The sequence below is a fragment of the Sardina pilchardus genome, chromosome 8 (genome assembly GCF_963854185.1).
Source record: "Sardina pilchardus chromosome 8, fSarPil1.1, whole genome shotgun sequence".
NCBI classification, from domain to species: domain Eukaryota; kingdom Metazoa; phylum Chordata; class Actinopteri; order Clupeiformes; family Clupeidae; genus Sardina; species Sardina pilchardus.
The window spans coordinates 12,320,154-12,347,490 of NC_085001.1; the positions used below are offsets into that span (position 1 = coordinate 12,320,154).

At 48.6% G+C, this 27,337-nt stretch overlaps 1 protein-coding gene across 1 annotated transcript; it reads left to right on the forward strand.

Moving 5' to 3' along the window:
- Positions 1 to 350: 350 nt before the first annotated feature.
- rusc2 (RUN and SH3 domain containing 2) lies at positions 351 to 27,321 on the forward strand. Its single transcript, XM_062543866.1, is given in 14 exon segments — positions 351 to 497; positions 10,348 to 12,462; positions 12,758 to 13,292; positions 14,497 to 15,252; positions 15,907 to 16,248; positions 16,660 to 16,809; positions 17,783 to 17,859; positions 18,565 to 18,739; positions 19,334 to 19,439; positions 20,601 to 20,647; positions 20,897 to 21,698; positions 21,700 to 22,077; positions 22,452 to 22,628; positions 23,428 to 27,321. Coding segments are annotated over 13 exon segments (5,673 nt in total). The 5' UTR covers positions 351 to 497; positions 10,348 to 10,587; the 3' UTR covers positions 23,681 to 27,321.
- Positions 27,322 to 27,337: the final 16 nt, after the last annotated feature.

A 27,337-nucleotide genomic window follows, 5' to 3' on the forward strand; every position in this document is an offset into this window, starting at 1 on the left:
TAGGCTACTTGAAAGTAGCTTATAAGAGTGATTCATAAGAGACATTCTGCGTTATTGTATCTTCTCTCTGGAACAAAGTATAAGCAAAGCCAGAAGAGTACATCTCTCCTAAAACATTGCTCCTTGGTATCACTAAATGTGCGGGACCATATTTTTCCGTCATTAAATTTATGCAGCACATTTTGCGCATAATAGTCTGTGTTTGCATATAGTCTGCTACATATAGCCTATGTAGTTAAAGACAACAGGCATTAATTTGGCAACTTGTAATCTGGTCCACTGTAGGCTTCCAAAACGTGCATCATCTGAGGGGGTGGGGGTGGGGGTGGGGGTGACTCCTGACGTAGCATTCATGGTCCAACCCAACATTGGCGACGCTGTATCGAGGGGTGGAATGACTACCTCATCATGGGAGAAATATATGTATCTACGTTATTTTAAGTATTTTGAAAACAAAGGCCCCAGTATGGATACAAACGATGTCCAAATCTGTTAAGGTAAGTCAATCTACAGACAGTAAGCTTCGTGTCGATTCTGCGTTAAACAACGGCAATGTGTCGGCGAAGAGACAAGCGTAGCTCGGTGACAAAGCGCACCGCGCATCAATGCAGACTGAAATTTGGTAATGCTGTTTTGAGGGCAACAGCTGACAAGCGAACATATTCAACACGACTGACTTGTTTCACATAACGATTGAAGTGTTATTTTGTTGACTCGTCAACCTGATAAAACAACAACGGCCATTCTTCGTCCGCAATATGCCGTGTATGTGAAAAGCAGGATACGACGGCACAGGCTACTGTAAGCAGAGATGGTCTGAGCATAAACCTTTTTCCTATTTAGATGTGCCCTTCTTCGGTATGTCTTACGACATTGCTTCGGTGATAGAGACAATAGGTCGCTTCATGTTATAGGCTATGTATTGGCATATGTCGCCCATTAGCTAACAACACCAACATGGAGCGTTGGCATAACAGTATGTTTGCTAGATGGCTGGGAAGCCTACACATCTTCCGTTTCCACTGTAGATTTCAGCAGATGCCATGTTTACATATCTTATATTATGAAGCCATATGGCTCTGTGACTGCTCAGTTACTATAATTCGTCGATAATCTCAAACATGTGTTTAGGCTGCACTGCGCGCAGAAAGCGATCATGGGAACAACATCTTGCTGGGACAAGAATAGGGCGCCTCTGCTGTCTTTGACAATACCCGAATACATTCCAACGTCAAGTGTAGCCCACAACATAAGCTATTCTAGCTCGTGGTGAATGCAATGGGGTCTATATAATTAGCTTAATTAGTTTATTTCCAGTTATGTTTTTTCCGTTTTTGGACTGCCTTGGTATTAGATTGAAAGCCAGGCGTAGGCCACTTGGTTAGAGGCATTATTCAGCACCACTGTGGTCCACATGAAACGATTTCGGCCTATTTTGTATTTTGTGTTGTGCTATCTTATGGTAAAATAATTTGCTCAAATCAACAGTTAGCTGATGTAACCGGTTCCTTCTCTGACCGCGTTCCCTGCCCTGCGCGCCGGTAGGTTTTTTTTTTTTGTACCACCGAGCTCTGCTGCCGCATCAGCCAGATCCGTTTGACCGACATACGGGAGAGCGAGGACAAGGAGCGGCTGCCAGGCCCGCTGCTCCACAGACACATCTCTCAGTTGGAGAGGCGTTTATTTCTCTTCTCTTGCGTAACGCAAATGGTTCTCGCCTTCTCCAGATTAGAACTTTCTGGCCTCTTCCCCCGCCTGGTTTAAAACACATTTTTTGGAAAACGTTTGAAATGGAAGTCATGCGTTTTTGGCCAAGGCCCCACTGATGATATAACAAGTGGGATTGTTTTGACATTTGTTGTGTCTGCTTCTAGTCGAGACAAGATTCAGATGTCCTATCATTTTAGTGTGTGCGTGTGCGTGGCTTTGCTTATAAACCAGTAGAATAACATTTCATGGAAAAGCTTTTACATTTTAATTTGACTATAGTAGTCATTATAAGTCATGAGAACATGTGTGCACACACAACACTGCTTTCTGAGCATCGTAGCATACATAATAGGCTACTGAGTTCATGGCCATTTGCCTTGTAAGTATTGACATCCATTACTGAATGTCCTACAAAGGGTGTGTCTGATATCACCCAGAGCCAGAAGTAGCCAGCAAGTGAAGAGATGTATCTGGGAGTAGATTATACTGTATTTGTCCACACGTGAATTTCTTCAGTTTTCCTGTTCCTTTTCTCAGCTCATATTGAAAGTCTTACTCATCCTTCTCATATCAATAGGATTTTACCTTTGGTGTAAAGAATAATTTCAGTTTTGTGACGTGTGGATTCTCACCCTAGGTGTCAGGAAGTTTTGGCTGGCTATATTGAGCACTGAAGCCAAACCTGGTACTTATCAAACTAAGCCAGCCTTGACCACAAGGCCACGGTTACATCAGACACCAACATAGAGGCTTCCGGAGTTTGTCAACTTTATAGGCCTGGCCAACACAAATACACACGATAGTGTGAGACATGGATCATTAACCCACATTAACCCTCTCTAACCCGAAATGCCAATGATAGCATCTCTTGTCATGTCATGTGCTCTGGCCTGTACTGTATACAGCGATTACAAGCACCGTGTTATCTAGTCATAACCAATGCATTCAAACTCATGAAATTACCAGTGACTGATTCTCAGTCTCACCACGAGACTGAATGGGCTCTTTCAGTAAACCTCACGCGTACGTACATTGTGCGAGTGTGTGAGTGAGTAATGCTGCGTTGGTATTACACTGACTGCACATGCTTTCCCCTGAAGTCTCAGTCACAGCTGCTGCTTCTGCTACTGCTGCTCAGTTGGCAAGCCCTCAGTACTAGGAATGCAGGTCACAACCTTACTGTTATGTAAGTCAAAGCAGAGACAGGATGTGTGTGTGTGTGGTGGGGTGTGTGTGTGTGTGTGTGTGTGTGTGTGTGTGGTGGGGTGAGTTAACTTCTTTTTCTTAACCTTCCGCTCACAGATTCAATATGTTCTGTCAAACCAGTTGCAAGATGGCATAAACCTACCTTGCTCTAGAAAAGGAAGTTGTGGGGAATTCTATCATATTTAGTTTTAGTCAGAATTGTGCAAAGTTGTGAGGCATCTGTTGCACCCCACTGACATTCAGTATATAAGCAAATTTGTTTTGCCAAATAATGAGTTTGTTTTGTGATTTATAGGCGATCAGATGGATAGGTCGCATTACCTTTGATGCCAACTTGACATTCAGACTGTGCCCACGATGGAAATGAAAACAGATGATGTGTTTCTACCGATGATGACATACAGTAGTGTGTGGCTCAGGTGTTCCACCAGTGCTCTCTGTTTATACTGTAAAGCCTTTCGTGTTCACAGTCGGTCTGCGATACACATTTGTCACGTCTGAGCTGGCCACAGCCACAGCATCGCTGGAGACCCATGAGTGCTCCACTGCTCTGGTTCTCTGTTCCCCTCCTGTACATTGTGGATGCCTGCTAGCTTGAGCTCTGCTGTCAGTTCTATTCATGGTAGAGTGATTTCAGCCTCAGATGACCAGGCCCGGGTGGAACAACTGGCCAGTGCCATGGCCTCGCTTGCCTCTGAGTGTGTGTGTGTGTGTGTGTGTGTGGAGGGTGTGAATCATCCTGAGACGTCTGACTTATTATTAGAGCGTCTGTGTTTTTATTTTTGTTTTGTCTGTTGAAAGCAAAGATTCTAGAACAGAGCAAGATGGATCAGTTGCGTCAAAAGAATGAAGTACGCTCAGGGCGCCATTGTGGTAAGCTCAGCGCAACATTTCAGACACGTTCCAATCATATAAACCCACCTAAACAGCTGTTTTTGCTGTTGCCAGCTGTTTTTTGTTTTGTTTTGTTACTCGGTAATGATCTGGCCGTGTGAAAGGCACGATTTATTATTTTTCAGCTTACCAAAATGGCGCCCATGGAGCGTTAGAATGTACTTCAACATATCCAACGTATTATCCGGCCAGTGATCCATCTTGCTCTGTTCTAGAATCTTTGGTTTAAAGTTTCCAAGACTCTCTCTTGATTGTGTGTACGTACGCGTGTCTTCCGACTTCACAGAATGTAGCAGCAACAATAACAGAATGGGTGTGAGCTCCGCTCCCGTGAGTTCCTTTTTGACTACATCATAAAAAGTCAGGATGGGAGTTTAGAGAAATGTACAAATAAGGAGGAGTGACTCACAAGTCATCAGTCAGTGTGTCAAGTATGACCTCATTACCTCCGCCAAGGAGGTTATGTTTCCATCTGGGTTTGTTTGTTGGTTTGTTTGTTTGTCTGTCTGTTTATTAGCAAGATAACTCTAAAGTTATGGATGGATTCCGATGAAATGTTCAGGGAAGGAAATTACCCAAGGAAGAAACGATTACATTTTGGGAGTGATCCGTATCACCGTCTGGATGCAGGAGGCAGTTATGTGTTCGCTTGGCAGAGGTTTGCGCTCTCTGAGTGCTCTTCTAGTTTAGAATGATCTGATTGAGTAAGCAATATATCAGTACAGATTTTGAGTTGTACATTTCTTGAATGTTGTGTATCAGTAGAACAAGGCCTCGAATGACTCAGCAAATCAATATGCGCTAGCAGTCTTTCATATTCCAGATTTATCAGTTTCATGCCAGTCTTCTGGGACAGCTCGGACAGATAGACTCTTATGCAATGGAGATTAATTTTCTTTAGACAGTTATGAGAGAGACAGAGAGAGAGACAGAGAGAGAGATTGCATTTGATCAGCAGACAGGTGTTCCTTTTAGAAGGTGTGAGGGTTATCAGGGGACAATCTAGTATAACATGCTACTGGACAGCTAATACCAATCGAAGATGTGCACAGATGCACTCACACAACAGCTAGAGCTTCCACTGGGACGAGAAAGCAATTAGAAATGTGAGAGCGTTACCCAGAGAGCCAGGCGCAGTGATGGCTTCATCTGCATGCGCTTGCAGTTCTCCCCCCTTTTGTCCCACCAAGAGGCCAAGAAAAGGGGACTTTGAACTTATTTGACCGTCACAGACAATCAGGAGCACCAAAACGCATTGGGGCAGATTAAACCTCATTCATCCTCACTGTAAGACAGGCGAGGGGTCCAGCTCGTCGGGTCATCTTGTCATGCGTGGCACGTACCCACACACGGGTTGTGTGACCATTCTCTTATGGCCATTCTCACATTGCCAGCCTAAAGTGTGTGACCCGGGGGAGGGGGGGGGTTAAAGTCAGACGCGGATTCCTGGAATGACTCAGGAACTGCCCCCGAGGCGTGGATCCTGTAACCGTGAGGACGGCACAGGGGCTCATGTGCATGCTGTGTGCCGGCTGGAAGCGGAGGCAGGTGGGGGGGTATCCTGTATTGTGGCGTTCCCTTTCCTGAAACAGGAGAATGGAGCCATTGAATTGAATACATCCCCCCATCCCCCCCCCCTCGTTTCTAGTGCCATTGGTTGTTCACATTCTTGCTTCATCTGTCATTCTCTTGTTCTCTTCCTTTCTCTCTCTGGCACACACAGGCTCAAAGACACTTTCCATGTTCACTGTGGGTTGTTTTTTGTTTGCTTGTTTGTTTTTTTTTGTTGCCACTTTTTTTTTTTTTGTTGGAAAACTTGCAGCTCAGGAACCATATTTACATTTCCTCAGCTGTCAGTTGATATCTGTGTCTCTCTCTCTCTGGCGCACGGTCTCCTCTCCTCCCTTGCCACCCCCGCTGATGGGGCATGATGGTATATTCTGATCGTGTGAGCACGCTCAGTTTGAGCAGTGATGCTGAAAACCTGCAGGATGTCAGGCTGGCTGAAATCTGAGGCGGGGGAGAATTTCTCTCCCGGAGTGTGCATAGGCGCCCTGAAGGAAATGCAATCTGACTTAGTGCCTTGTGAAGTGTGGAAAGAAATAGAATCAGATTATGCTGGTTTAATGAGGACTGCGCCATTACATGTGTCTCTGTGTGTGTGTGTGTGTGTGTGTGTGTGTGTATGTGTGTGTGTGTGTTTGTGTGTGTGTCTCCCTCTCTCTCTCTCTCTCTCTCTCTCTCTCTCTGTGTATGTGTCTCTCTCTCTCTCTTTCTCTCTCTCCCTCTCTCTCTCTCTCTGTATGTGTGTGCGTGTGTGCGTGTGCATGATCTTTCTATTCCCCACCCTTAAATGTTGCTATGAAGATGCTTGTTGCTAGCACTAATGTTTCAGAACCTTCGTTCCAAGGTTGTCAAGGTTGTGTAATAGCTCCTAACGGCACTTAGACGATAGTACATTATCACATTATTGATTATCAGCGTGTGTTATGGCTATCAGAACTTTCAATAAAAAATACACCATCTATCTAAGTACTTGTATGTGTATGCGCACCTATAGGTCAGTGAGTTGCAACGGTTCTCTTCACAGCATTTAAAAAGAGTGTGAAATCCTGAGCTTGTGAGCATTAGGACTCTTGGTGGACTGACCTCTGCAGCTCCCGGCCACCCGGGGTCATTTGGTGCACTGTAAATCTGCACGGTCATTCAAAGCAGCGGCCGTCCAGCACTCTGTAGGCACAATCCTATAAGCAGCGGTAATGCATTTAATGCATGTCCCAGATCACATTGCATACGAACTGGCTGTAGCCCTCCCTCCCTCCATCCCTCCCTCCCTCCCTCCCTCCCTAATGAGGAGGTGTCTGGCTGCCACCGCCGGCGCGGCTTAGATAATCCTGTTTACCTGCAGCCCACACACACGGCCGGTCTCACGGACATTAGACTGCACAGCAGACCACAGCCACAAGACATTCTCCCTCAATAACAGTACTTTAAATGGTGTTTTTTTTACCTCTGCCGAGGAGGTTATGTTTTCATCAGGGTTGGTTTATCTGTCTGTCTGTTTGTTTGTTTGTTTGTTCGCAAGATAACTCAAACAGTTATGGATGGATTTCGATGACATTTTCACGGAAGGTCTGAAATGACCCAAGGAAGAAAAGTTTTCGCTGGGCGGAGGTCTGCACTCTCTGAGTGCTTTTCTGGTTTACGGAATGAGTTCATGACAGCCAAACTTTATACTCTCAAACATCCTAAAATGGTATCAGTGGGTGTATGTAGGAGGTTGTTTATGTTATTACACAACTGACGGTCTGATGGTTAAGGAGACTGACAGGTATGTGAAGAAGAGAAAAAAAACACTTTCCACTCTTGAGCCGGAAAGGAACAAATATGCCAAACTTTGGACAGTAAAGATGGATGGGTGTAAGAATGTATGAGGCTTTGTTGGATTGTTAATCCTGCACATTAGCCCAATATCAAGTGCAAACAGCATTTATCTGCCGGAATCAGGTCTTAACTGCTTGGTTTTGTGCTAGCCGAGCTGAGCAAATGTCATTTAATTGGAAAGCTATTTAAGTAAGAGCTTAGTTCTGTTATTATCTAGAGCTCAGCTAATGCACTGCAGGGGGAAACCTTACAAGCGACAAGTGGAAGCAAAGATACTTTAATTCAAAACGTCCTTCAGAGGCAGCAAATGTTAATCAGCTTCTCGCGCCTAAGATAAGAAAACTAAAATATTCTTCATCAGGGTGGTTTGTCAAAGCAGGATTTACAGTGAAAGTCTTCATTAAAGATTAAAGATGGAGAGAAAAGTTAGATTTAGCAGGAGAGGGAAAGAGAGGATGGTTACGTAAGGCAGCAGCATCCTCACCACCCATCTGACTCATCCAGTGAGGCACATGCAGAGGGGGAGAGAGAGACACACACCCAGAGAGAGAGAGACAGAGGGAGAGGGAGAGGGAGAGAGAGAGAGAGGGAGGGAAAGAGAGAGGGCCTCGGACGGCTGCAGGGATTTTCACCCAGCCTGTCTCCCAGTTACCATACAAACAAGGCCAGAGGCAGGAAACAGATTCAACAGATGCACAGAGAGAGAGAGAGAGAGAGAGAGAGAGAGAGAGAGAGAGAGAGAGAGAGAGCGAGAGAGAGAGGCCAGAGGGAGAAACAGAGACACATGCAGTAATACTCTCTCTTCTCTGATGGCGAGAAGCAGTGCACATCAGACCCATTAGACACAAACCACATCAGACAGTCAGACAGCGTCAGGGCTCTAAAGACGTATATGAGACCATGCACAGGCTTTACTGCCAAAACACTCCCACATGACATGGATGAATAACACAGAATACCGTCATTTCCTGTGTACAAGCTGCATTGTGTAGAAGCCGCAGGACAGTGTTTTATGCAAGTTAAAAGAAACGAAATGATAGTAATACTGGGGGGTATAATACACAGAGTAGTAGTACTACCCCGTGTATTAACCTCATAGCTGAAGAAATTTAGCAAAATCAATGTATAAGCCGTGGCTAATATCATAGCAAAATCAATGTATAAGCCGCGGCTAATAGCAAATGTACACAACCGATTCACACTAGCCTGTAGTGCTGTCATGTCATGTTCAGAGTCATGTGTGAGTGTCTCTGCGCTCTGAGCTGCTCCCAATACAGCTGCTTCTCTTCTCTTCTCTTCTCTTCTCTTGTCCGTCTTACTCGTTTTACACCTGCAATGATACAGCTGTCATTCTCACAGTATGACACGCCGTGGTGCTACTCAAGGGACGTCTCAGATCTCACATCGGTTTTAGATCTCACGCTCAGCATCACGTCCCCTCAACCTGGACCGATTTAGCCACACTACGCTGGCTTTTTTTTATTAATATACTGTATATTTGTGTATATTCTTATTTTAGTAAGTCACTCATTTGAAAATAATGTCTTTATGGGCTTTTTATTTTGTTACTATTATTTTTTTAACATCATCCAGCCTGTTTTGTGGGCATACGATCATGGAGTAGCCTAGGCTATTGTGTTACTTTGTTCTCCACATCAGAAACCCCTGTCAAAACAATAGAACAGCCGTGTGTAAGCCATTGCTAAATATATCATTAAAATGAAGCTAACCAGCTTTTATGCGTGCCAGCTGCACTGCTGTGTTCAGTGCAAGCCACGTCAGCCGCCTGTTAGCATGCTAGTTCTCCCCAGCGCCTCCTTAAATGATAGCCTGTGTCAAGAGACACGTCTGCTTATTATTGCCCTTACATGTCTTATTGTTCCTGTGCAACTGAAGGTCAGCTAGGCTATTTAAAGCGTCTCAGTGCCTTGCCTGCCCCACTGCCCGTTTATCAACGCTCTTGCACCTCGACTTGCGGTGAAGCATAAATGTCACAGCTGATTTCCTCAGGAGCATGAGTGCAGGGCTGTAATCATGACGGAGATTAGAGTGGATTAGATATTGGTGGGGTCAGCAGCTACTGTGGGGATGTGTTTTTGGCACGGCACCCCTCGCCTCGCTACCAGTGCCTGGCAGTGGCACTCATCAGGGAGCTGTGATCCCCGAAGCAGAGAGAAGAGAGAGAGAGAGAGAGAGAGAGAGAGAGAGAGAGAGAGAGAGAGAGAGAGAGAGAGAAGAGAGAGAGAGAGAGAGAGAGAGAGAGAGAGAGAGAGAGAGAGAGAGAGAGAGGAAAGGAGAGAGGGGGAGAGAGATAGAGAGACTGCCTGTGATCGGATTTGGCATGGGAAGCCTGGGCCAAGCATCTGTGATTGGTGGCTATTCTGGAACACTCCGGAGTGGACTCCACGGAGGAGACAATGGGACTGCACATTTTGGGGCCGTCTTTTCCTGAAACCAGCGGGAGATTCATGAGGGTGGAGATGGACTGTTTCTCAGACGGAGGTCTGAGGGGGTGGGATTTACTGGGGTGGGGACCTCAACATTTGATTTGATTAAGACACAGCGCCTGGCTCCCCACTGTTCTTTAAGATTAGAACTCTTCTGTATTATTTCTATGGGATATCTAAAGATTTGGAATGAATTTGAAAAGAAAAGAAAACAAACAGCCAATTCTCCCCATAGATAGTGGAATGAAACCTATTTTGTTATTAATTGCATGCCCAGGACATGAGAATGAGCTATTATTAGCTTGGTTCTTTTAATCCTGCATACAAATTCACAAATATCGCCGTCATTTTCATTTTTTGTGTTTTTACACACGCTATGGCATTGGAAGTGTGTATTTTTTTCCAAACGTTCATTAGCCTCTCTCCATGCTCATTACAGTATATGAAGTGAATTTCAGTAGGATACAAGCGAGCAATCTTAGGCACACACATGTACATTTGGAGACTGGCTTCTGAATGTTGTCTTTGGAATGTGGAATGTGACACACAGCTCTCTCTCTCTCTCTCTGGCCACATAAAGGCTTGCAGTGTTCTCCAAATTCATAGTTACTCGCTCTCATCCATAATCAGGGAGACTGTCTCAAAATAGAGTGTGTGCGCAGTGCACACCTCGTGCCTAAATGTTCTCCGTTTTCTTCTTTTGCAGATTTTCCTCTGTGGCCATGAAGGTGTTTGTTTGCGCACGGATCTGCCAAGACCTCAGCGTCCTGGAGCCACGTTTGGACAAGTGAACTAACCCCTTCTGAACCGCCTGCATCCATTTGCCTTCGCTTGTTTCTTGCCACACACACACACACACACACACACACACACACACACACACACACACACGAAAACACATACCCATACAGACCCATCCACCACCCACCACCACCAGGAGAAGAAGATGAACAGCTCTCCAAAACTGGTCGGGGAGACCCTCATCGTGCACCACATCCCGCTGGTGCACTGCCAGGTGTCCAGCAGCAGGGGGCAGTGCTGCGGCGGCGGCGGCTCGGTGAAGCGCGGCAGCCCGTTCAGCCCGCCCGAGAACCTGGGCCTGAGCCGCACCACCTCGCTGCCCGAGCGCGACGTCCTGCTGCACGCGCCGCTGGTCTACAGCAGCCTCATCCAGACCTCCAGCAGCAGCAGCAGCAGCAGCAGCAGCAGCAACGGCAGCCACAGCTCCGCCAGCGACACGGGGCCCGGGGGCGGGGGCGGGGTCGTGGTGGAGGAGGTCGGGGGAGAGGACGGGAGGCAGGAGGGAGGAGGGGGGCAAGGAGGTGAACGAGGAGGAGGAGGAAGAGGAGGGCAAGGTAGCGGTGGGAGCATGACCAGAGATGCCTCCTTCACGTCAAGCACCTCTGAAGAGCCTTCTAACCGGCGCGATGGGTGCGGGTTCAAGCAGAGGGAGAGGAACAGCCGGCTGCGCCACAACCCTTTCCTCCTGAACAGGGAGGAGGAAGAGGAGGAGGAAGAGGAGGAGGACGATGACGGGGACAACCTGAACGGTTACCTGGAGGACTCGTCCTTCCACCTGCACGGCAGCACCAACGACGCCCTCAACAACGAGACGGGGATGGGCCGTCCCTTCCACCTGCACGACTACCACCCCGAGCCGTTCCTCCTGCACGGCAACCAGGGCAAGCCGTTGTACTCTTCCTCAGGCGGAGGAGGAGGAGGAGGAGGAGGAGGGTCCAGGAGGCTGACCCGGAGCAGCGACGGTTGCCGGGGCGGGAGTTTCGAGTTCTCCTCCTCGGCTCTGGACAGCCTGGGCCTCCTGGCGCTCGGCAGCCAGCGTCGCCACGGCAGCAGCGGCTCCACCCTGTCCATGGACTGCGGCGAGCACGACTGGGGGGAGGACGACGAGGACGAGGAGGAGGAGGAGGAGGACGAAGATCAGCCCATGCGGAGCGGCCGCAGTTCCAGCGGCTCCAGCGGCCTGCTGGCTCAGCGCTGCTCGTGCTGCAGCCTGTCCCAGCCGCCGTACCCCGAGCCCTTCAGCGACGCCTTCCCCGACTGCTACCCGCCGCTGGGCTACTACGCCAGCGACTCGTCCTGCAACAGCTCGGACGGCGTGCTGGTCAACTTCAGCACCATCTTCAACAAGATGAACAATGTCACCCCCAACACCACCACCACCGCCACCACCACCGTCGCCTCCTCCACCAACGCCACCACGGCCCCCACCGCCACCAAACCCCGCCTGAACCTCAACAGCTCCTCCGGGCCGCCATGCACCTCCCTACCTCCGGGGGGCAGCGTCGGGGTGGAGTGCGCGCATGGCGGTGGCGGCGGTGGGGCCTTCTACCTGGACCTGCACACCTCGCCCACCGACCCCCCCGAGGCAGGAGGCCGCACGGGAGGCGCCCCCGTCCTCCACGACCCGACCAGCCTGTCCCAGCAGCTGGACCCCCTGGAGCTGGACGCCAACTGCAACTCGTACCACCCCCTCCAGCCACAGCCGGGCGGCGAGGACGGCCTCTCATTGGTGGAGGCCTCCGGCGAGGGCGACGCCACGGCCCAGCACGAGAGCCAGGCCCGGCTGGTGGTGGCCACGCAGAACTACTACAAGCTGGTGACCTGCGACCTCTCCTCGCAGTCCTCGCCCAGCCCCGCCGGCTCCTCCGTCACCAGCTGCTCCGACGAGCACAGCAAGGGCAGCCCCACCCAGCCCGCCGAGTATTACCTCTTCAGACAGCACCAGGAGGAGGGGGAGGAGGAGGAGGAGGAGGACGAGGAGGAGGAGAATGAGCGGGAGGATGAGTTCAGAATCTGCCAGGTGAGTGATGTGGGAAACGACTGACCTTGAAAACAAGGTCATATATACCAAGGTAGCTCTTTACAGTAAATCTCACATGTTTAGATTAGAAAGACAACAGAAAAGCAAGCAAGCAAGACAACAGAAAATGCTTAAAATTCTATTCAATGAATTCTCTGCAGTATATCTACAGCTTCAAAAAGCACTTCAAATAGATTCCAAATGGAATTGCATGAAAGATAGCATGATACATGAGTAAAGACTTTTGGGTAGTTGATTTTAAAGACCTTTAGAATTAAACACCGTCTCCCACCAGGGGGAGGCCCAGTCAGACGAGAGGAGGCAGCCAAAGATGGGTACATCGGCGTCCGACCAGAACCTCATCGAGGGCCAGGTGTACGTCAACATCTCTTCGCCCGTCGGCCAGCTGGCCAGCGGGGCCGTGGGCCGCCCTCGCTCCCGCAGCTACGACCGCAACCTGGACAAGTCGCCGTCGTCCCGCGTGGGCTCGCTGGAGCGCATGCTCAGCTGCCCGATGCGTCTGAGCGAGGGCGCCGCGCCGAGCCCCGCCCCGCCGCCCCGCGTCACCTCGTTCGCCGAGATCGCGCGCAACAAGCGGAGGACCGTCGGCGGAGCGGCAGGGGCCGGAGGCTCTCCGTGCCTCCACGCGCACTCCACGCACTCCCAGTCCTCGTGCGAGTTCTCCCCCATCCTGGAGGGCCAGAGCCACAGCCTGCCCCCGCTCACCCGCTGCTACAGCCAGGGCAGTTGCGACACTTCCCCGCCTGGCCACCGGGGCGGCGCTCTGAGGGACTCACCTGGAGGACGAGAGGCTCGCACCAAAGCTGAAGGTACATCAATGTTATGGAAATGTTTTAGTAAAACCTTTGGTGCGTCCTTCATAGTATTGTGTCATCCATTTACAAGTATAGAGGTCACTGTGACTAAACAAACAGAAATGTGCTTTTCTCTCAGAAATGTAGAGGGAGTATGGGCAAAAAAACAAGCATAATGGAGGATATAATATACTGAATAACCAGCTCTTGTTTTGTTCTGTATTTCATTCATTTTGCTCGCATTCCTTTCAGAGTAGTATTGTATGTGAATATATGAATTTTATATGGGGACCCAATCTCTCAACATCAGTATTTTACTGTTTAAAAAGCAAGTAGACATGTAGGCTAGAGACAGGAGATTTATTTTGGCATGTACGCAAGCAATTTGTGCTTGGACTGGAACGTCCTTGTTTTTGATGTGAGTAGTCTTGGCAGGTCCAACGCTGCCCCCGGTGGCAGGGCTGCGGTACTGCGCCCAGCACCGCTCTGGCATTTGAAGGCCCAGGCGTGCGTGAGACAAACAGCTTGCGCAATGGCAGTGATGTCACAGCTCCGTAGCACACATGCGACACCCCGTCCAAAGAGCACACGTTGTGAGAGCGAGAGCAAGCAGTCGAGGGGGGCTGGAGCAACACTTGTTTCTTCCTCCAGTTTTCAGCACATTTTTTTTCCGAGCGACAGCCGACACCAGCCCTTTACTGACGCAGTGTCCTCAGGTGCCGGCTGCACTGTTGCTGGTGATTAATATGCTCTGCTTCTCGCTGCGCTGTTTGGGTCTCTTCCTGGAGCTGTCTGCCTGTCACTGTCTCTCTCTCTCTCTCTCTCTCTCTCTCTCTCTCTCTCTCTCTCTCTTGTGTTGCTATCCTACTGCTCAGCTGGCTCCCTCGCGCTGTAGATTGCATTTGAAGGAGGATATGCAGAGTCATTGTGCTCTTGTGTGTGTCCTTGGAATTTGGATTGAACAGGGAATATCCTTCTTCCATTGAGATGAATGTATATTTTATGCTGGAGTAAATTATTTATTGGTTTTATAGTCTGTGCTGGGAGGGTTTTTTACTGTTATGTTTGAAGGTATGCTTTTGAGAACTGGCATGTCATGGCTGCACTGCGTATGTGTGTGTGTGTGTGTGTTGTGTACTGTATGTGTGTGAGACTGTGTTGTGAATTGACACAGTGTTTGTTTACACTCCTGCCTTGTTTGTGTGTGTTTCCGCTCCAGGAGGCTTGTCGTCGTCGGCGGACGGCTCCGCGGCGGTGGTGCGCTACAGCAAGGACCAGCGGCCCACCACGCTGCCCATCCAGCCCTTCACCTTCCAGCACCAGTTCCAGAAGAGCCAGAAGCCCCTGCTGCCGCTGCTCAGCGAGTACATGAGCCACATGCAGGCGCGCGGAGCCGGCGCCGGCGCCCCGCCGGAGGGAGGAGAGGACCAGGCGGCCGAGGACCAGCGGCGGCAGCAGGGGCAGCAGGGGCAGCAGCAGCACCCAGCGCCCACCTCCGTGCGGCCCTCGCCGCTGGGCAGCTACTCGCCCGTGCGTCTGCAGGGGGTGGCCAGCGTGAGCAGCTGCTCCACGTGCAGCCCGAGCCCCGAGTGCTGCGCCGCGGCCTCCTCCTCCTCCGCCGCCGTCGTCGTCGTCGGCCGGTGCAACCGGCCCCCGCGCAGCCTCTCCTGCCCCGTCTCCGCCGCTCTCGGCCACAGTCCCCCTCCTGGCACCGCCGCCACCGCCGCCACCGGTGCCCAGGCCAAACACGGGGCCTTGGTGCCCTCGCCACCTGCAGCGTCCGCGGCGAAGAAGAAGAGCCCGGCGTCCGCTGGCAGAGCGGGCGGCTGCGTCCATCGCGCCAGCCTGCCGCCGCTGTCGTCCTTGGCCTCTCTGCCCAGCGCTGGCATGGACACGCTGGAGTCCCTGGAGAGGAATCAGCACGAGAGCATCAAGAACATCATGCCGACCTACGGCGCTGCCCGCCCAGCCAACGGTATGTGCCATGGTTCTGCCCGTGAACGTGTTCTTGAAGGAGCATTCTGGGTGTTGTTGACAATTTATAATCAACAAACAGCCTATTATTCTTTAACATCGGTCTTACTCCAGGAATGGGTGACATCTATGACTTTTATTGTCACCTGGATGTGTTCCTGCATTTCAGTCCTCTCTCCTCAAGCACAGGGATAGGGCTGTTTACTGTGGGCTTTGCTCTCTGAGTGTCACGTGTCATCCGTGTGGCCTGGCTCACAACCAAGCCTTCAACTAGTCACTCGTCACTTTCTAACAACAACTCTCTAACCCGCCGCTTCAGTTTGCATGTTGCTGCAGCTCCGAGTCAGATATTTCCAGAACTGCCAGATTTCTTTGGTTTCTATTTTGCATCATAATTCTGTTGTCTAGTCTAGACACTCAGTAGCATATTGGCAGTGTTATTACTGCCTCTCCTGTTGCCTAATGAGTGAAGGCTAATAACTCTAGACCTTTCTCCGCCATGCTTTCTTTGAGATTCCCTCTCTCTTTAATGGGACTAACTATATTTTCCTCTCTCTCTGACTAATGGGACTAACTTTATGTTCCTCTCTGTTTCACATCCTCATTTTCCCCTCCTGTCATCTACCATTTCGACCCTCCCTGCCCATACATTCTCTCCTTTCATCTCTCACCGCCCTCTCCTCCATCAATATTTTTAATTCTATCCATCTTTCTATGGATCCATCCGCCTCCTCTCCTCCACCTCCTCTCTCCTCCTCCTCCTCCCGACTACTCACCCCATCCAACACGTCCACAGCGCACCACCTGTCCCCCCAGGCGCTCAAGTGGAGGGAGTACCGTCGTAAGAACCCACTCGGGGTGGACCGGGGCCCGTCGGGCTCGCCCGCCTCCCTGGCCAGCAGCCTGGACACCAGGAGGGGGTGTGGCGGCAGTCGGCTGACCCGCCGAAATGTCTTTGACTTCCCGCCGGCCGCTCAAGCCCTGAGCCGACTCAACGGTGCTGACCGTGTCCTCTTGAGTCTGGGGAGGGGGGCAGGCAGTTTGGGCCAAAATGGGGGAAAGGAGATTGCGTGTGTGTGTTTGTGTGCAGTGTATTTGTCTGTGGTGTGCTGTAGTGTAGTGCGAGGGTGTGTTTGGGTAGTTGTGTCAGGGATTATACCTTGCTGACCCAGTATCCGGAATTTATTAAGAACTTATTTACTGGACAACTCTCTTACATATTACGTTTTTGATTATTATTTTTATTCTAATGAAGTCAAATGAAGTCAAATGACCCCCACACACACACACACACCAGCACCATTAATTGCCATGTTGCAAAGACCCTGCTGTGTCCATGTGCTTGTGTATGCGTGTGTGTGTGCTTGTTTGTAACTGTAGATATTTGTGTGTGTGTGTGTGTTTACAGCTCACTCGATGAGGCAGTTCCAGCAGTGCTACAGCGACTTCCTCCCTGATTACTTCTCCCAGACGGAACGCCCTCCTGAGGAGTTCTGTCTGTCTCCGGACGGATCCTCTGACGAGTCCTCCATCTCTGTGGACCTTCTGCAAAAGAGAGGTGTGTGTGTATGTGTGTGTGTGTGGGGGGTGTGTGTGTGTGTTCATAATGTTTTTACAAATTGCATCTGTGTGTTTGTGTGTGTGTGTGTGTGTGTGTGTGTGCACGCGCGCCTGCACATACCCCAATATGTGTGTGTATCATTGTTTATCAGCAATCACACCCAATCACGGAGCTGACACTGATGTGTCTAGAGCTCCTGTGCTTGTTTAGTCTTGTCCAAATCATTGGCCTGTGGAGATTAGCATCAGACACAACGCCTCTGCTTTAATCTGCAGCGCTATTTCCATGGGAATGCAAATAAGGAAGCCCTCCTTCAACACTGATGTGATAAGTCAACAAGAAGGAAATGTCCCATTTAGTACCTGATTCTTTTGGGCCTTGAGAATAAAAGACAAAAAATATTGCAGTGCTTAAATATTAAATATGAAATATTAAATAAATATTTGGCAGAATACAATACACTTTCCAGTACTACATGTAGGAAACACACACACACACACACATATTGTAGGCCTACAAGTGCACACATGCACAAGCACAAACACACATTTGTGTGCATCTCCTCAAGTGGGCTGGAGAGAGAGAGAGAGAGAGAGAAAGAGTGAAACAGTGATAGAGAGAGAACTGTTGCTGTGATGGCCCCAAGATGCCTCTTCCCCCACCCACTCTGACCCATTTTAACTGTGAAGGGAGTGATTGACAAGCCTAATGAGAATTGCTCCAGAGATGTGTTGTGGCATAGCTGCTGCGTATAAGAAGCAACTCTTAATTACTTGCTGTCTCTCTAAATAAACAGTAAATGTAATGAAAATGTACAGGCTTACTGCTGGTAGGGGAGTCATCAAGTTATGACTACCCGAATAGGCTCGGGTACTGCCAGTGTGCCAGTTATTTCATTTTAATTATGTTTTACCATCATTTCAATGTCTCTGACTGTTGCACATTATTTTTTAATTAACTCATTATCCAGGTCTGGTGAAGGCTGTTAACACTGCAGTGGATCTTATTGTGGCACATTTTGGAACCAGTCGAGACCCAGGAGTAAAGGTAAAGTATCTCTACTGAGTACATGCAGCTCTTATTGATTGGATTGTGTTAGTGTGAAACATTCACTGGGCCTACACAGTATGTTACAAGGCACTGGAGATTTTGTGTCATTCAACCAGAGGAGGACGAAGTACACAATTCCTTTACTCAAGTGAAAGTATAGATACACCTTGTCAAATATTACTCCAATAGTGAAAGTGAAAGCTGTGAAGTCAACATGTCATTTGAGTTGAAGTACAGAAGTACCTGCTTTAATGCTACCGTGCTCCTTTGGCTTTGGTTTGATTTGTCGGGTCATTTGTGAGTGTATGGGGCCACGGTCTGCCCCATGAGACCCCTGTGATAGATTAGAGCAGTGTATTTCAAACTGTGGTACAGTACCTCTGGTGGTACGCAGACTCTCTGGTGTGGTACTCCGGGAGTCTCCAAGATGTTTTTTCATGAAGACAAAATAATCACTTCAATTTATATGACATACATGTAATGAAATATTGTTACATTTAAACAAAACCAAACAATGTGAAACATGTATAAAGTAAAATACAGTATGTTTAAATTGGCCTATGCTACTGTATTTTAATCCTGGTCATTATGGTGGTACTTGGAGAGTCGATTGTTCTCTGAGGTGGTACTCATTGTGAAAAATTTAAGAACCACTGGATTAGAGTCCGTTCTCCTCTCTGACCTCCTCTCACTCTCCGACAGGCCAAACTGGGCAACAGCTCCGTCAGCCCCAACGTGGGACACCTGATTCTGAAGTACCTGTGTCCGGCCATCCGAGAGATCCTGCAGGACGGACTGAGGTCCTACGTGCTGGACCTGATCATCGGCCAGCGCCGGAACCAGCCTTGGAGCGTGGTGGAAGCCTCGACCCAGCTGGGTGAGTGACCGTGACTACAGTCACCATGGAGATTCTCATATGTGACCTTAGGTGTCATGAAAGGCCCTTTAAATAAAATGTATTATTATTATTATTATTATTATTATATGGCACTACTCAGGTACACAGGTTTTCTACAGTGCTAGCTTGATATTGATCAACCCAGCATTGGGTTACTGGATAGGACCCATGGGTGCCTTACACTCAGTGCCCTAAACATTTCCCCAGAAGGATTCTCCCCCTTAGCTGCCATAGTTTTTATTCTTGAAAAACACATTGGCTTGTTTTTGTATGGGTGATAAGGTGATATTGATCATTCATATTGATTATGATTACAGTAAAGCCCTGTTGAAAAATGGATATTGTGCTTGAAAAGAAAATATTGAAAATATTTCCAAACATGTCAATTGAACAATCTGATCGATATTTTTAACACAGCCTATTATCTGATCTCTTCTTATTTTTACTTCACAAGATCTGGCAATTATCACATGACAGGCCAATAAGCTAGTAATGTCTCTTGGGCCGTGGGCTTGGGTGGACAGTCCATCTAATGGACGTGTGGTTTGTGTTTTGTTTTTTGTGCGTTATCAGGGCCGTCAACGCGAGTGCTGCACAGCCTCTTCACCAAAGTCAGCCAGTACTCGGAGCTCACCAGTCACAGCATGAGGCTCAACGCATTCATCTTCGGCCTTCTGAAGTAAGCTGCCCGTCTCTCGCCGTCTCAGTCCGCCAGGCTTGTCAGCCACTATCTGTCTCTCTTTTCTTTCTCCCGTGTCACTATTCCTGTCTCAAATTCACACACTCGCAGACACACACACCCACACAGACACACACACTCGCAACATCAAAGGTTTCTGATTTCAGATTTTTTTTCAAAAGAGATTCATTGCAGAAGAACTGCAAACAGCACCAGATACGTTGTAGACATGTCTCAGCAAGAGGCATCCATTAGTCCAGCACGTCCTGCACAGCAGTGGGTTAAATAACCTTCACTGGTCCCCCCTTTGAGAAGCTGCTCATGAATAATTGAGCGCTTTTGAAACCGCAATACTGCGGAGAGGCCTCTCTCGACCACAGGACACAGGAGCCGCTCATTAGCGGTAGTTAGTTCTGCTGGACTGACCGAGGGACAGCAGCACGAGTATCTGCATTATGCCGTATTAGCAGAGATGGGGGGGATGCAGTCCAGAGGGCCTTTTAGCATAACCTGTCTCTCTGTGTGTGTGTGTGTGTGTGTGTGTGTGTGTGTGTGTGTGTGTGGGTGTGTGTGGGCGTGTGAAGAATGAGAATTCACCTTGCACCAAATGTTTAAAAATAACTTTAACTTGATCAACTCTGCTCTTGCTGGCTATGTATTATTTAGATGGTTAGTGAACACCCCATGCATTTGGGTGGTTTCGGTTGGCGTGCAATAGTAATTCCTTACTAACCGTCAAATGATTGTTAGTTTAGGCTAACCCTCAAAAATACACAATCGGTATTTTTCATGCTTTCCAAAATGGGTCAAGCTCAGAGAAGGTTTGGTCTCTCTCTCTCTCTCTCTCTCTCTCTCTCTCTCTCTCTCTCTCTCTCTCTCTCTCTCTCTCTCTCTCTCTCTCTCTCTCTCTCTCTCTCTCGCTTTCTATCTCTCTCCTGTCCTGTCCTGTCCCCATCTTGCCCACACAGCAGAAATGGTCTTTTTAATGCAGAGGGAAAAAAATCCCTCAGGACAAATAAAGTAACTTAACTTAACCTAAAATGCTGAACGTGGAATCTTCTTATGCTCGGTGATACACCATGGTACACTATATTCCTGAGGGACATTTCCATGTTATTACTGTACTTTGACATACATTTTAAATTCTTCTTTTGATTTCAGCTTGCGATCTCTGGAGTTCTGGTTCAATCATATCTATACACATGAAGGTATGTACCCAGAAGAGAAACAGACATACGTTTCGAGACAAATTTAATCGATTTCCATCCATAACTTTTTTAGTTATCTTGCTAACAAACTGAGAAGCAAACATACAATCAAACAAAACAAACAAACAAACCCCAATGAAAACAAAACCTCCTTGGCGGAGGTTATAATAATAGAGAGAGAATTGTATTCCTATCCTGTTTCCATATTTTTATCTCTAGTTTCTAATCTTTCCCTTTGTTCTGTCATAGACGTCGTGGCAACCCACTACCACCCGTGGGGTTTCCTGACCCTGTCGCAGGGGGCGTGCCAGTCCCTGTTTGAGGAGCTGCTGCTTCTCCTGCAGCCGCTCTCGCTGCTGCCCTTCGACCTGGACCTCCTGTTCGAGCCGCACCTCCTGCAGAAGGGCCAGGAGCACCTCCGCCGCAAGGAGCAGCTGTGCTCCGCCGGCCAGGGCCTCGACCAGTCCGCCCGCTCCACCTTCCAGCTGATGCGGAGCCGGGGCGCGGCGGGGGCCGAGCCAATCAGCGAGGAGGAGGCGGGTCACCTGAGGGAGAGCGCGACGCTCGGCCAGGACGGGTCGTGGCCCAGAGCGAGGAGCGGAGCGGCCAAGCGGTGCTCGTCCGAGCCGCGGCGCCTGGGGTCGGGCAGCGAGGAGCCGGGAGCGGCCAGGCCGGCGACGATGGCGGCAGCTAGCGACGACATGGACCTGTGGAGGCGCGGGGAGGCCGGCCGGAGAGGGGCGTCCAGAGCCGAGGAGAGGATGAAGGGCGTCGGGGGAGAGTGGCCGGACGCGGAGCCCTCCTCGCAGGCAGCGGTGACGGTGGCGGCCGCAGGGCCCGGGGCAGTGGACGGCGCCAGGCAGAGGAGCAGGCAGGCCGGCTGGTGGTACCAGCTCATGCAGAGCTCGCAGGTCTACATCGACAACTCGGCCGAGGGCTCCAAGTTCGTCAAGTGGGAGAAGAGGAAGAAGTTGTCGACGTCGTCGTCGTCCGGCGGCGGTGGGGACGGCCGGCGACAGAGCCACCCGCCGGCCCGCGAGGGGGTCGTGGAGCGCCGAGGCCGGCCAGCCCGCGCCGGAGGAAGGACACGAGCGGAGACGCAGCAACCGGACTAGCAGCAGCAGCAGCGGCAGCAGCAGCAGCAGTGGCCAGTCCGCGGAGCCCAAGAGAACGGGCAAAGGCAGGTCCACGTGGATGGGCAGTCCGCCGGAGTCGGTGCTGACCGAGCTGAAGAAGAGCCAGGACGAGGAGCCGGAGGGACAGGAGGCCCCGGCAGTGGCGGCGGCGGCGGTCAGTGCGAGCGGTCCTCCAGCGGGAGCTGCGGAGGAGAGTCCAGGCCAGGGGATGCGCTGGGGGAGGCTGTTCGGAGCCGTCACTACTCCCAAGGCTGAGAGGACCGAGCAGAAATCTGCCAGGTGCCCCAAGAACAGGTGCGTAAGGTTAGCGCGACAGCTCAACGTTCTCCTGCGTCCAATTACCAACCAACTAAATGACCGACCAACCGATGTTTTAACCATTATTGTTAGTTGTCACAGAATTTCCTTGGTGTTTTAGCCATTATTCCATCACTACTGTAATTTCCCAACTATTAGCCGCAGCTAAAGCATTGATTTTGCTAAATATCTTATTTTCTCTATGAGGTTAATAAACGGGCTTAATATGGTTATTCATATGTTAATAATAAGGTTTTGTTTCTTTTAACTTGCATAAAACACTGTTCTGCGGCCTATACGCAATGCAGCTAATACACAGGAAATTACTGTGAAGTCTTTGTAATTCACAATTTATTTATTTTTTCGCAAAGACCCAGACCGTCGGGATGGCTCAGTTTGGACCGGTCAGTCCTGGGTCTGGTGGCTCAGACGGTTGGTGCAGTCAGACGGACGGACGTTCCAGCAGATCTGACCTCTGCGTCTCACAGTGAAGGACGCTCCGCAGAGCAGCAAGCACAAGCTCCATCTGTGGAACAGAAAGCTCCATGGTAACAAGCGAAAATGCAACCCACTCACAGAATCGCTTCTTAATATATCTCTCACGCATTTTCTCTCTCCCTTTCTCTTGTTTGCGTCTGTCTGTTCTTGTTCTTTCTTTATTTTTCCCCTCGTCCATTTTCTTCCCTTCTCTTCATTTCCCTTTCTTTTCCTCCCCTCTTCCTTAATAACATTCTGTATTCCTTTACTCGTTTGCATTTACTAGCGCAGCCAGACGTTTTTTTGCAACTTGTAAACTTTGTCATCATCACCTCCGTTTTAGCGAGTGTAAAGCAAAATCGCTATACTTCAACAGAGTGATTACTGTAGCTGTGCAGCCAGATGATATATTCAAAGGTAACATCAAGGCTTCCGCAAAAAATAGGATTTGATTAGGTTGAGGCAACAAGTCAGTAGTAAATGACAATTTTCTTAAAGGCTACTCAGCATAGCGGAAAAAAAATAGTTTATTTTGCTGTTTTACATATGGAGAGTCTGAAAGCCGTTGGACCCGGAAAGAGATTTATTATCCCAATATTACATCATCACTTAATAACCAAATGATATTTAATACTATGAAATGTTTGTTATTAGTATTATATTTGGGTTTTTTTTTCGTTCATTTAATTAATTCTCTCTCTCTCCTCTCTCTCTCTCTCTCTCTCTCTCTCTCTCTCTCTCTTTTTCTCTCTCTCTCCCCCTTTCTCCCTCTCTCTCTTTCTCTCTCTCCCTCCCTCTTTTTCTCTCTCCCCCCTCTCTCTCTTTCTCTCTCTGCCCCCCCCCCCCCCCTTCTCTCTCTCTGTCTCTCAGCGAGGTGCGGGCTCTCTGCCATCACGTGGCGTCTGACCCTGGCCACCTGAGCTTCCACAAGGGTGACGTGCTGCGGGTGCTGAGTCGTGCCGACCAGGACTGGCTGCTGTGCTCCCTGGGGGACACCCGCGGCCTGGTGCCCATCATCTACGTCACCCTCAATGACCAGAGCAGAAGCCAGAGCAGTAGCCAGAGCTATAATGGTCAGGGCCAGGGCCAGAGCCAGAGCCAGGGCCCACAGCTGGCTCACTGAGGGGCCGGGCACTGGGGCCCAGGGGGCTGTGGGTGTTTATGGCTGAGGGCTGATGTGGAGGTGGACCATGGAAAGGAAAGGATGGGATGTCGGTACACACACACACACACACACACACGGAGAGACACACACACATACACACACACACACACACACACATGCACACGCACACACAGAGAGACACACATATGAATACACTGGAGTGTGACAGAGCCGAAGATGACTGGGAGTCCACTATGGCTAAAGCACCATCGCTGTTACGGAAAAAATATTCGCATGTACGAGCACAGGCATACGCACACTCAAACACACACACAGACACACACACACACACATTCTCAAACACAGATACACACAAATGCATACACGTTAATGCACACAGTATTGAATGGTGTACAACATACACTGACTGGAGCAGAGGTATTGGTCTGTGGTCCATCTGTGCAGAGAGCCCAGGCACATTTCACAGAGGCCATCTCCATCGGCATCATGCTTTGTCATGCTTTGTGTACAAAAAAGAAGGTCCCTTGCTTCGCCAACTTCCCTGGTGTGAAACCGTCTGAAACCTGACAACAATCAACTCATCAACTACCAGGACTCAACTGAAGTCGTGCAGGACATCGAGGGCACAGTTCATAGCAAAGCGTTCCACCGTCAGGGTGTAAAAATGGAGACTTGATGGACTTGGTGTGTATAGATTGACTGAAGCCCTGTTTGGGAAGAAAGAAAGCCTTTAATTTATTATGGACTGTATTATCGATCGAACACTATTCTAAAAAAGAAACAAATGTAGATGCATAACATTTTGTGACTGTCAAAGTGTCCGTGCATTGATGTCTCAGAGGATTTAGCCACATCACTGGGGTTCCCTCCATGCATGCCAAAGCAATGAAGGGATTAACAGCTCAAAAAAACTACTATTGATGAATGATGTTGACATTAGTCAGTTGTGCTATTTGAAGGTACTAGGTTGGGTCTGGCAACTCAAGTAAACCATGAGAGAAGGACACAAACACACATATATGGACATTACACCCGCCATTTTATCATACTACAAAACCAAGGTAGCAAACAGATCATACCTCCTCTGCCTTAAGACAACCGGACTCCCCTTCCTTATTTATCCGTGGTCCCCATGGCAACATTTCCTTTCGGCAGACTGGAGGAGAGCCCTCATTGGACAGATGGATACAAGCCTCTCCCCTCTGACCCACTGCCACCTCATCATTGGGTGCTTGTTGTGCGGAGAGGCGTATCCAATTTTTTTTTGTTTTGTTTTTATGCATGTGATCCTACGCCAATATTGTTTCCCTGATGCTTGCACCTGTCTTGCACCCTTTGAGCACTGCTCCTCAACTCAACCTCAACGGCACCACTGCAGGGAGAACGTAGAGATGAAAATGATTCTGTCACGAGTAACAGAACTACTAAACAAGGAGGCTTTGCTAGCGTAGAAAGCAGTATTCGTTTGTTTCGGTGGGTAGGACGGTTTTCGTTGTTTTAGTATTTATTTGGTGAGTCGGTCAGTAGCGAGTTGTGCGTGGATAGCCGGTTTGAGGCAGTGGCCCTGTCCACTACAGCTCTCGGTTGTGGTGGAAGCCAACAGCTCTTTGACCGTCAGCGTGCCCTTGCCAATGTCTAGCACACGTTCTCATTGGCACCTTATTTAATTACAACATATTTCATGCAAAATAATGTTATTCCATTATGCGTTATCATCACAGTGGTATACAGTATAGCCCATGTATCTAAATATGCTTGTGACAAAGGGTCTGAAACAATGACTGGATGTTTTACGGTCATTGCTCTGTAACAGAATATGTACAGTATAGGGACCCCGTTGGTGGCTCAAGTTATGAATGAATGAATATTGAGAGATTATTAGATATTTATTTTTTTGTAGTTTGTTTGTTTGTTTGTTTGTTTGTCGTCGTCCCCCCCCCGCCCCCCCTTTTTATGTTGTCGCCACACCCCTAGAATGAACAGATAGAGAAAACGTAAATAATATATGAGTGGACAAGTGCCATATGAGGGATGTATGCCACATTTAAGTGGTGCTTTATCGGGCATTTATGATCCATGTTTAAATATGTACATTGACTTGATAGCATTGAGTGGCCTTAGATTTGGAATGTGTCTATTTCTCTATCACTACTCGTTAACTAATGGGGTGGAGTTTAGTTATTCTGTTGCTCTACCAGAGGCTAAGCTAATATAAGTACATATGTGACTATGTTTAACCACATTGAGTTGACAGTCATTTAATTTAATTGTTTTTTGTGTTGATGTACAGTTATATTATTTTTGTATCTTTTTAGTACGGACATAATTTAATTTGGATTGTTTGTTGTTGTGTTCCATTTGATTTCTCCATGTGTTTTTAAAGTGAGAGCACCTTTATGAGCGTTGCTAATGTTATAGATCACATACAGCGAAACACTAACGACATCACCCAATGCGCGTGTGTGTATGTCATGTGATTGCGCCCAAATCGGAAGTAGTAGAACCTACCCGATGGTTTTTGCTGAATGGATATCAGAGGCGGACATCCCAGGTTCAGAAAGTGAAAGTCCTGCCAAATATTTGACCCAACCATTTAGTAAACCAGCTCATCCTAGCAGTGATATCACCTGTTTTAAGTAGGAAAAGGACAGATAGGAAGAATATATGGCAGGACTTTTACTTTCTGGAACCCGGGATGTCCACCTTGATGGATATCTTCTCTGGTGCCGTCTCTCTCTCTCTCTCTCTCTCTCTCTCTCTCTCTCTCTCTCTCTCTCTCACTCTCTCTCTCTCTCTTTCACACTGGCTGACTCGCACCTTGGCCTGCGTCGGCTGAATCCTCACTAGAGCTGTATCCCTTTGTCTTCCAGGCACGCTTCGCTGTCCATCGACATCTTGTAGGCTAACGTGTCTCACACACACACACACACACACACACACACACACACACACACACACAGGTAGTGTTGGTCAAACGTGGTAGTGGTCATAGTAGAAAGGCAGAAGAGTGAAAGAGAGAGAGAGAGGAAATGAGTGAGGGAGAAGGACAGAAGGATGGAGGAAAGGAATGAGAGAGTAACAGACTGGTTGAAGAAAGTGAATTCTTAGAGTGGAAGAGAGAGAGAAAGAAAGAAATAGAAAAAAGAAAGAAAGAGATTTGATTTTAAAATGTTCTTTATTACAAGAAAGAAAGAAAGAGAGAGAAATATGTAATTGAAAGATGCTTTGGCATCCTTTCGGATTGCCTTTTACAATGACGTTCAAAACTAATCATGATACCAATGAAGCTTTTGAGATTTGATCTAAAGAAAAGCACATTAGTGCCTTTTTTTTCTTGAAACAAGAATAATATTGCATGTGGATTGGCCCGCTTCACTGTAAAGTGAAGGATGTGTTTTTTTAGGTCGAAGCTGGTAGCACATAGGAAAGCCTAGAAGAAGAATGAGACAATTTCCTCCCTCTCTCCTGTTTTTTTTTTGTTTGTTTGTTTTGCCTAATTAGTTCTGTCGCTCCTGCTTGTACATACCAGTACCTCACGTGGCACCTCTGTTCTTTCCCTGACCATGCTGTATGATGTCTGATGGCATTGCCAACATAATATGGATATTAATAACAAAGTGCTCATGTGGACACAGTTACGGTGTGTGTGGTGTC